Source organism: Ixodes scapularis, unplaced genomic scaffold (genome assembly GCF_016920785.2).
Source record: "Ixodes scapularis isolate PalLabHiFi unplaced genomic scaffold, ASM1692078v2 PGA_scaffold5__190_contigs__length_132052651, whole genome shotgun sequence".
NCBI classification, from domain to species: domain Eukaryota; kingdom Metazoa; phylum Arthropoda; class Arachnida; order Ixodida; family Ixodidae; genus Ixodes; species Ixodes scapularis.
The window spans coordinates 93,810,725-93,821,331 of NW_024609880.1; the positions used below are offsets into that span (position 1 = coordinate 93,810,725).

Here is a 10,607-nt window from a genome sequence, read left to right on the forward strand (position 1 = left end):
TTGCGTCTGTTCTGCATACGAGCTAACATGGCGGCACCCACAACAACGTCGGGGAACCTAGTGCCGATACTCTCAGAGCAGCTCATTTAGAGGCTCTAAAAGACATGCAGAAACGGTGCCAGAAATGTCTGCGGACACGTCCCAAGCGTATGTCTGGAAGCGCGTTTGCTTCATGCATGTATTTGTCTGCTTCGAACATGTCTAAAGACGGTTGTTTTGCATAGGCCAGTGCGACTGTCCTACGAGGAAGAAGCACGCCCAAGACTGTCCGCAGACTGTTTTTGGCATAATATATGACTGTGTGATCGCGGCTTTGAGAGGGTTTCCGAAGTAAAGTCTCACAAACGATGGTTGGCGCGCCTGCCATATAAATTCGCTCGAAAATATGCTAAACTTTAAAGTACAGTGACCCTTTCTACTGTTTACATGATTACGGTAAGTTCTTATCTGCCTTCTTTTTTTTTTTATACGATAAGTCACAGTCGACACAATACGCGAAAGGGCGTTGAGAGTAAACTGTGCGCGCAATTATATATATATATATATATTCTGTATACACTTCTTTTTTTTTTTACAGTGCATTTGCGATACGCGTGGAAACAGCTCGATTCTGAGATTGCCACTGTATACGGGGTAAGCGCGCTCCGCGACTGATGGGATCTGTAAACAGTGAGCCAAATCAGCTCACATAAAGATACGTTGTCGACGCGTGTGATCCATCCAGCCTGCGATCTATATCAGCTGCTCCTCTACCCTCCTGTGCGCTTTTCCTTGTCTCACCCTCAAGCTGCAACTGCGGCGTTGTTGCTACCCCGTTGGAGTGCGGGTGAGCTGGCACGCGGTTTCAGGTGCGTCATGGAGAAGGATTTAGAGTGCTGCGAAATTCGGCGCGCCCGACCGGATGAACTCGATCGAGTTGCTGCTTTGCGTGCCTTGTACGGGCAGCAGTTGGGCGTAGGAACCATGGACACGTTCTGGAATTTGGACCCCGAAGGCATCTTTGTGGCTGTCACGGACGACGGTGAGCTGTGCTGTTCGTGTCCTGTGTTTCTGAGCTTAATTATTTCGCGAGCTCTAACTTTTGTTACCATAGCGCTGGGCCTAAAAAGAAACACTCTCATTCTCGTATAGTTACAGTCAGAGTTATATAATGTAACATATTCCAGTTTGGTGCAGTAAAGTTGACATTTGGGCTAGTCGGTAGTCTAGCATATTGAGGTATTTAGCGCACAAGGTAGAAAGAAGAAAAAAGAGCGCTCTTTTCTGTCTTGTCCTTCTTCTTTCTACCTTGTGCGCTAAATACCTCAATATCCAGTTTGGTTTTAGCTGCTGGAAGTCCCTAGTATCTTAAGCCCATCTTAGGCGGACAATATTTGACGTGATAACTTAGGTGTCGTTCCAAAATACAACTTAATCAATATACCTTTACGTTTTCTCGTATGCTGGTCATTAGCGTGAAAAAGTGTCAGCCTTGTTCCCAGTGTCGGACTGTAAATCGCATTCGCCTCGTTTTTTTCTCTTCTTCTCACGTGATGCTAAAATAAACAGAAAGTGAACTCTCGACAGTACGAATGGTCCGTGATGGGGGATTAATAGTCTAAAGACTGGTCTGTGGATCTATGCCTGCAATAAGGCGCTACTATAGCCATATGATCACGTTCTTGCAGTGTTGGAAAGTACTTTAAGTATACATTGGACTTAAAGTACTACTTCAAGTAGGTTTAGAAAACCTCTACTTTACATGAAGTACAGGGTGTCACAAAAGAAAATTTACACTGTCTTTTTTACCGCAAAAATAAACTAGGCATCGCCGAACGCTCATTCTCCGCCCAAAGGTAGAGCTAGAGGTCACAACCAGATGCCAAAGTTTCAGCCCGATCCGATAACTCAATCAAAAGTTATAAGTGATTTTCTGAAAAGTTCAATGGGAAAATGGAGTTTTTTGCCCGTTTTCGGTTTCTGGTGCCATAGAGCGCCATGTGTTTGAAAACTCCGTCGGCCGCCATCTTCCCATTGAAATTTTCAGAAAATCACTTATAACTTTTGATTAAGTTATCGGATCGGGCTGAAACTTTGGCATCTAGTTGTGACCTCTAGCTCTACCTTTGGGCGGAGAATGAGCGTTCGGCGATGCCTAGTTTATTTTTGCGATAAAAAAGACCGTGTAAATTTTCTTTTGTGACACCCTGTACATTCACTGAGTATGTACTTGTAATTATTTTTTTTTCCTGGTACTTTTCGAGGAAAGTGCAACTCCCGACTTCAAAGTACATTCTCTAAATTTGGTTTTGTTAAATTTATATCACAAAATTAGGCTTTATCAGCTCTGAAGAAATACTGGGAGGGATATTCTACTCTCACCAGAAAAGCGAGCAGACGACGCACATTGCTTCGTTTTTTTTTTTTTCGGGGGGCGGCTTTTTCGTAGATTTTCGAACTCTCGCTACTTCTCGATCGGCCAGAATTAACGAGGAGCGTGAAAATGTTAGGGGAGCAAAATTAACCGTAACGTAGCACCTGAGACTGTGGTGCGGAGAAATCAAAGTTTCAAGTCGAAGAAAAAGACAACAGATGAGAACGTCACAATGTTTTGAGATGTTCTACTCTGTGGTCTTTTCGTTCAACTTGAAAGTTCCTTAATTTTTTTTTTTTTTTTCGCACCACAATTTCAAATGTTACATGATTAATTACCACCAGCTCGCCTGCACATTTACTGTTTTTTTTTTCTTTAAGTAAAGGACACTCATCTAGGAAAGAGGCAGGCACGTAGCCAGGATTTTGATTCGGGGGGCGCCCATGACAAAACGCTGTATGAGGAAGAGGGCGGAGAGCAGGTCCAACACCTCCTAGAAACTAAGGCCGTAGCGCTCTTCTCGTGACGTAGCAAAGGAAGGCCATCGGGGGCGCGTGTCGAAGCGAAGGCAACGCGCGTGGATCGATCGTCGTATCGCGCTTTTAGTCGCATACGCGTATCTTATTAACTAAAATGAAAGCTGCACATAGAAAAGGGTCTACAAAACATTCTATTACACGGGCAAAACATTACACCGCTAAATAATCAGTACGAGATGGCACCAGGTATGCGTAAAGACGTCTATAGAAAAATGTGATTGTTTTAAGTCGAAAGCATATTCACGTAATTATTGAAGCGTGAGCTACACTGGCCGAGGTTGAGCAATTTCGCGTGGCTCGCCTAATGAGCCGTGCTCCGTGCTGCGCAAACGCGAGGAGCAGTGACGTCACACGGCGCACAGCTGGCGTGGCGGAGTCCCCGTCGCCGCAGGCTCCACCACCACCGCGCGTGCCTCACCGGTCTGAGCAAGCGCGAGGAGCAGTGACGTCACACGGCGCACAGCTGGCGTGCCGGAGCCGCCGCCACCGCGCGCGCCTCGCCGGTCTTTGCATTCCAGAGGAATGACGTCATAGCCGCGGTAGACGCACTGGCGCCGCCGTGTGCCCAGCTGTGTGCCTCCGTTGCGCAGTAGCCAAGTCTGACGCTGCACCGGAGCTGCTTGATAGCACCTCTCATTTTGTGCGCATAAGCTCACGCTACGTATATCCTGGCATTGCCGAGCTAAGCCACCGCAATTTTTTTTTTTTTGTATGAATGCATATTTTATGCAGAAATACTTCGACAAACTGGCGAGACACGCAGTGATTGGACACAGCAATACAGATCACAGTTAAAAATCTGGTAGACGTAGTCAATGCGGACACGGCTAGACAAGCGTAACTTACGATCATGTAAGCGATGTTATCGCGTGCAGTCACTGAATGCTTGCATTATACCCCGGCCACACAGCAAAATTAATTGTAGTTTCGATCGAATGACACTATGGGGTCGACAAATCAGCTTGCGACGCTCGTATAACTCAAGACCGCGAGCTGATGAAATGCCCTATCATTTAATGAAAATATATCAACTTTTTCGTGTGGCAGGGGGGTACTAAACTTACTATTTAGAGTAAAATAATTTACTTCTCTCTATGGGCTCAAGCTGTGTTAGAACAAAATATACCTTATTTTGTATACAATAATAATATTACCTTAATACAGTTAAGATTCTAGTATAAACGCGGTAAAGACAATAAAATAACATTGGTATAAATAAACACGTAAGCACAAACAACGCACTTTCAATGATCACAGAAAATTGTTATTCACCTTACAGTAAAAACTAGAATATTACCACGCATATGTACAAATGTCGACGCAACAGCACGCGGATAACAACGAAGAACAAAATTCCATTCTATCACGAGATTTAAGAAAGAAATCTACTGCAGCACTTTGCTCGAGACCTACTTGACCAAGAAAGTCCGTAAATAAGTTGTTTCTCACCTGTCGATCGTATCCATACGTCCCACAATATCCGCGACGAAGACATTTGAACACGAACTCCAAGAAGTGTCTCTGTCGAGAGAGAGGTCTATCGATAATCGGCCAGTGTCATCGCCGACAGTTGCCACACATGTCACCCAAACCGTAGCAGGACTTGTCCCGCGACTCCACGTAAATTCCACAGTATCAAGCGAAAAAAAAAAAATCTATCCGAGACTGCGGTGATGACAGAAAAACAACGGGAAGAAGGAAACAAGTCGCAAAAGAACCACACACGAGAGCAGCGGTGACGATTAACGTTGTCGACTCATCTCTGCTCGTGTGCGCTCCCTGCGGCGATGGCTGGATTTTTTGTCGGTTCTCTTCCCTTCTGAGATGTCTCAGCGTTCCTTTTCAGACAGTCAGCAGCTCACATAAAACGTAAATTTACCAGAATCGGAGCCCGTATGAGGGAGGATATCGGATCGCAGCCGGTTCATTCGAAAAGTGTGGGGAGCTGCGGGACTGCGCGTAGTCCCGCGGTTACGGGGATAATCGTAAATATAAATTTAGTAATTTCAGCCTATAGTAACGCGTTGTATATTACGTTTTATATATATATATATATATATATATATATATATATATAATTTGTACAGGTCTGCGCTTTTAAAACGTAAATTAATGTCGTATAAACTTGCACGAACACCACCGCGCCGCGCGACAGGAAACATTTTTTTTACTCCGATACCGGATATTTTGTCACGTAGTTGCGCTATGGCCTTCCTTGTCCGACATTGTGACGTAACCACTGGGAGCTCTACGGCCTTATTTCTTGGAGGTGTTGGCCGAACCTGCTAAATTTCCCGAATGTGTGGACAGGGCGCTGCGGTCGAACAAAAGGGCGCCGCCCTGAGAGTGCTAAATGGAATGTTCTATACTGTAAATAATTGCAGGTGGGCAAAAAGAGGTCGCGACCGTAAAAAGAGAGAGACGCGAACCTCCGATTTTCGCGCCCTGCCAAGGCAGCTGCAACTCTCATATAGCCTCATATTGAAACACATCTCGCGACGGCGAAGGGTGTTTCCAAAGTTGGCCACTGCAGTGGCGTGGCGCTCACATCGGAGATTCTTGATAGAGAGCCTGTATTACAGAAAATTTCCAACTGTTTGTTTGGGGTCACGTGGTTTATTAGCGCGTTTGCAGGATGCCGACGCGAACCTCCGATTTTCGCACCATCTCCTAGCCTCATAATGAAACACATCTCGCGACTGCGAAGGGTGTTTCCAAGGTTGGCCACTGCAGTGGCGTGGCGCTCACATCAGAGGTTCTTGATAGAGAGCCTGCATAGAAAGCCGACAGTTTTGATCGTCTGCAAACGTCTCCGCTTTTCCACCTGCTTTCCCCCTCGCCACGCAAGAACGCAGCGCATGCGCACCTGTGACCAGTCTCCGCGGGAGGGGTCCGCCATTAAATAGTAAACGCTCCCCATGATTTGAGATAGACCGTCTCTTCAATATATGCTCTCTGGTTCCCTTACCTCGTAGCGTCGGCTGCGTCCGCCCCCCCCCCCCCCCCCTCCCTTTTCCATTTACTTTCTCTCGCTACCTTACAGCGGCCAAACTACCTATTGTTCTCGCGGCTATCTACAGAGGGTATCTGCGATACCAATAAAAAGAGGAAAAGCAAACTCGCGTGCGACGTGCCCAATCTCGGCGCGCGCGAGCAAACCCACAACGCTCATCCGTATGGTATCGGCGTGGAGCAGTGTTCGTAACCTGCGCTCAAGTGTGACTGTTCACCGCGGACAGGACTTTAGCCAGGGCGTGATATCAGATAAAGATAGTGGTGCACAGAATACGACTTCTATTGGTGAGAAGGACAAAGCCATGGCATTGTAATATATTTGTGTCTATGTATGTGTGTGTGTATGTTTGCTTGTCTGTGCGTGCGTGTGCACGTGTTATTTCATAAAACAGTCAACAAAACAATGTGGGCCCGATGTCCTCTTGGGTTTAAATTATTAGGCGATTCGAGAGAAGTCCTAGGATTGGAGAGCTTTATAAGTTAGGCTCTAAAAATGAAGGACGTTTACAAATCTCTGTAATGCGAAACTAGAGCGCAGCTCTTGAGGAGGAGGAGGGGAAGGTACGGAGTGGAGGGTATGACCTCCTCCTCCTCCCTCCCCTCCCCTCCTCCTGCCGCTGAATTTGTTCATCGGTCACGTGACACGATGTCGTGACGTCATTTTCCCCACTAAATTTAGCTGAGAAACTGAAGTGATATCGAGGTCACATGACGTTAGTTTCCCCGCTAAACTTAGCGGAAAAATTTCCTCGTTAACTTGTGGTCGGTTTGCCTTGCTGCATACCCGACCCGAAGGAATAACACGGAGCCGACGGTTTCAACAACAAGAAACTACATTTAATTGGACAGGACAAGACGATTAACATTGCTACTGGCGCTGCCGGAGTTCAGGCAGCGACTCCCCGTGCGCCACGTCTGATGCGCCTTATCAAGGCGGCGCACGCGATGTGCGCGTGGCTGGCGTGACGTCGCCGCCACGCGGGAAAAGTTCGGCACTCCTGTCTTGCAGTCGGGCAACTGGGCTGGGGAGCCGCCAGGGTGCCCACAAACTTTAGCGGGGAAACGTCCCACAATGCAACGCGCGCAGTTACGCCGACGCCGACGCCGCTCAACCCGGAAACAGGTGCCTAAGAGCTGCGCTCTAAAAAGAATGGTGGACAAAGCCATCTTAGGTTATGAGCACACTCATCTTGAGACCGACAAAGCGATCTTCGTATTACCGACTAAAGTCGCACGGTATAGCATAAAGTTCGCGCTCTTTTTTTAGAACGCAGCTCTTAGGCGCCCGTTTCCGGGTTGAGCGACGTCGGGATACAAATGTATCGCGATAGTATTTCAGAAACACATCTCGTATCTGTATTTCTGTATCGCGATACATTTTTTTCACCAGTATCTGTATTCGTGTATCGAAATACATTTGGAATGTTTCTTTGTATCGCGATACAATCAGGATGTAATGTATTTCGTTACATTTCTTGAGAAATACTCCCCCCCCCCCCCCCCCCCGAAAAAAAAAAAACAAACAGGTACAAACGTTTTTTTTTTTTTTTTGTTACTTTTGAGGGCACCAGAGTCGAGGAGATGCTGGGGCAGTGTTACTATGCTGACCAAGGTTCCTTTTGATTCTGCAAACTATTTTCCTATGCGACCTCTTCTCTCTTCTGAGAAGTGTTGCGTAGGTGGCGAGCCAGGAGTGGAGTCAGAGCATCTTCTGCCGCAGGTCCTTAGGTAGGGATTTCTTGAGTCATTGTTCGCTGGCATCCAATGCCCACTGCTAACCGTCTCTCTCGCCTTAGCGTTCAGAGAACACCCAGCCGGCAAAGCTGAGTCACATTCCGTTGCAGCACGAGCCTGGCGGTGGTTCACTTGAAATAGTAGGAAGACTCACGCTGTGAAGTTCAACACATATTCGAATGCATCTGCGGCTGCGCCCGTAACATTGTACGGCTCAAGGGTACGTCATCAGCCGACGTGAACGTGACCCCCTGCTCTGGTGATCCGAAACCCAGAAGGAGGCTAGAAGTGGCCTCGCTGTGCCATCCCATACTACGTACTCCCGCGACTCGTCTCGAGACCGCTGTTTCTCGGACAGCTCGCACCTGTGCCGGTAATATCAGCTCGCAATCCACGAGGTCTCTGTTTGGATAATGCTAGGCAAAAATTTAGGACTGCAATGCGTGCGTCGGTGGCAGAGGGTCGGTAGTAAGGACCTTCAGAACAGGGGTGCTACCGTATCGTTTATTCAACCGTAACAGAAGATAAGACATGTATTCCAAGATGCTTCAGGTGGTCCACTATTCTCAAAAATTCCAAATGATACTGCATGCATGATCTTCAACTAGGTAACCTACAACGGACGTACGTATTGTCCTTTCATACAGCAGCGTGGTAAATTTTCATGTTCAAGGCCACACCTACAGATAAAGAATACTAGTTCATTCCACCGTGACATCATGTGATCAATGCTGACAGGATTCCCTCGTCAGACAGACAGGATGTCATGGAAGGGACCGTGGTCAGCCCTTGATGGGACGTTTTTTTGGGCCCATGGAAGACTTCTTGTCGTCCGAAACCACTACCTTCAAGGCAAAGTGCCAAGCCTACAGGAAAGTAATTTCGGGATCGAAAACATCAACTTCAAACTTCAAGCTTCATCTCAGTTGGCTTCTCAAAAAAATTTTGAAAATGTATTGCACTATCAGTATTTCTGTATTTGTATTTCTGCCCTCCCTAAGATGTGTTCCTGTATTTGTATTTCCAAATACTTTTGGCCTCTTTTTAAGATATATTTCCGATACGTATCGCGATACATTTTTACAGATGTATCTTAGTATCAGTATTTTATCTACTATATTAATGTATCCCAGTATTTGTATTTCCAAATACATTTTTGAGTATTTCTGCCCAACCCTGGTCGCTGTCGGCGTCGGCGTCGGCGTAACCGCGCGTTGCATTATGGGTCGTTTCCCCGCCAAAGTTAGCGGGGAATATTTTCCGCTAAATTTAGAGGGAAATTTGGCGAAAATTTCCCGCTAAATGGGATGGGAGCAGGAGAGGATGAGGGGAGCTTACGGAGGGGTTGGAGGGGCATACCCTCCCCTCCGTACCCTCCCTTCCTCTTCAAGAGCTGCGCTCTAATTCGGCATTGTATACAGGGAATTGTAAACGCCTTTCATTGTTTTTCCTCGTATGACAGAGATAAGGCGGTGGGTACCACAGACGAAAGTTTCAATGTCATCTGTGGCATATCCATGAGAATATAAGGATATCACATTTCCCACTTTCGTTTCTAATTGCAGGAAAAGTGTTAGGAAGCGTCGCCGTCCTGAGAATGAGCGACAGCATCTCCTACGTCACGATGCACGCCGTGTACCCCGAACTACGAAAGAAGGGCCTGGGAAAGCGCCTCTGGCAAGCCGTAGAAGCCCACCTCGGTCCGGACCGCAACGCGTTTCTCATCTGCGGCGGATTCGATGTGTGCATGTACCACAACAGGTTCGGTTTCGACTACGTTTCTCCCGTTTCGATCCACTACATCCGACCGGGACCCGCCGACATTTCGACATTGAGGACCGAAGTACCAGGCGTCGACATCGTGGACTCGGCTACGTCAACCCTGACATCCAAGGTCATCGACTATGATCAAGTGGTGTCTGGGTTCAGACGGGAGAGGCTGCTGGACCTCATCCTGAAGGAACCCGGGAACGTCTTCAAGGTCGCAGTGCACGGACACTCTGTGGTAGGGTACGGCATCGTGAGTACGGATATCAGTGGGATGGCCCTCCTGAGGATAGTGTACGCGGACGACGTGGGTATTGCGGAGTGTCTTGTGCACTCTCTCCTCAATGGGTTCGCGCCCTTTGTGGAGAAGGGGTTGACTGGCCTGCTTTTGGCGGAAGCTGGGGACGCGACCGGGCTGGACATCAAGATGTCTATCGAGGGCATCCCTTGCGTGAAGATTCTGTACCGCCGAGAACAGCCTACCTGTGACTATAAGAGACAGTTTGTGGTTTGCGTGTGAAGCATGACGAGGCACGTGCGCAGATATTCCTTTATAGTACATCAACTCAACTCTCTGACCTCACAACACTGCTGTGGCGTTTCTGTCGGCACAGAGCATGTGCAGACGCGTTATCTTACGCAAATTTGGTTTTTGCGCACGCGCAGTGCCCGCATTAGGTGTGGGCACTCGCTGGCTTGTGTGTAAACGGCGCGCTGGTGTATAAATGAGATGCCTCCCGTATCGTTATTTTACAGTGGCGAGCTACATGTTGGCCACAGTCGCGTGACCACGGTAGAAACACTGCGACCACGCATTAGCAGTTTGAGTACTCTTGTAGCAAACTATACAGAAAATGTCCAGTAGGTATCAAGGAAGGATTCAGCCATTATGTTATATACGGTATATATATATATATATACCAACGAAAGAGGAGCCAGTACTCGCGCCTGTAACAGCGTCGCTCTGGCAAGGGTACCATCTCCAGAGAAAAGGAAACAGCCAGGAGGGATGCGGGCTTTCAGTGAGGGACGAGTCGCTAACCGTCCAGGGAATGCACAAACCGGAGTTGGCCAAAAGAGATAGAGAGGTCATTCAATAGTCGTACAAATTATATGATATGAATTTAGGACGACTGGCTTGAACATGGCTTTTCGCTTTGACTGCGGTGGCTCTCTTCATAAACGCTCGTTCAAACCCA

The 10,607-nt window shown here is 47.5% G+C and overlaps 1 protein-coding gene across 1 annotated transcript; it reads left to right on the top strand.

The window, feature by feature from the left end:
• Window positions 1-426: 426 nt before the first annotated feature.
• On the top strand, window positions 427-9,928 carry LOC120837948. The gene is made up of 4 exons (XM_042294277.1): window positions 427-435; window positions 578-633; window positions 849-1,021; window positions 9,207-9,928. Exons 1-4 carry the CDS (start codon window positions 427-429, stop codon window positions 9,926-9,928), a joined length of 960 nt encoding a protein of 319 aa, XP_042150211.1.
• The last annotated feature ends 679 nt before the right edge of the window (window positions 9,929-10,607 follow it).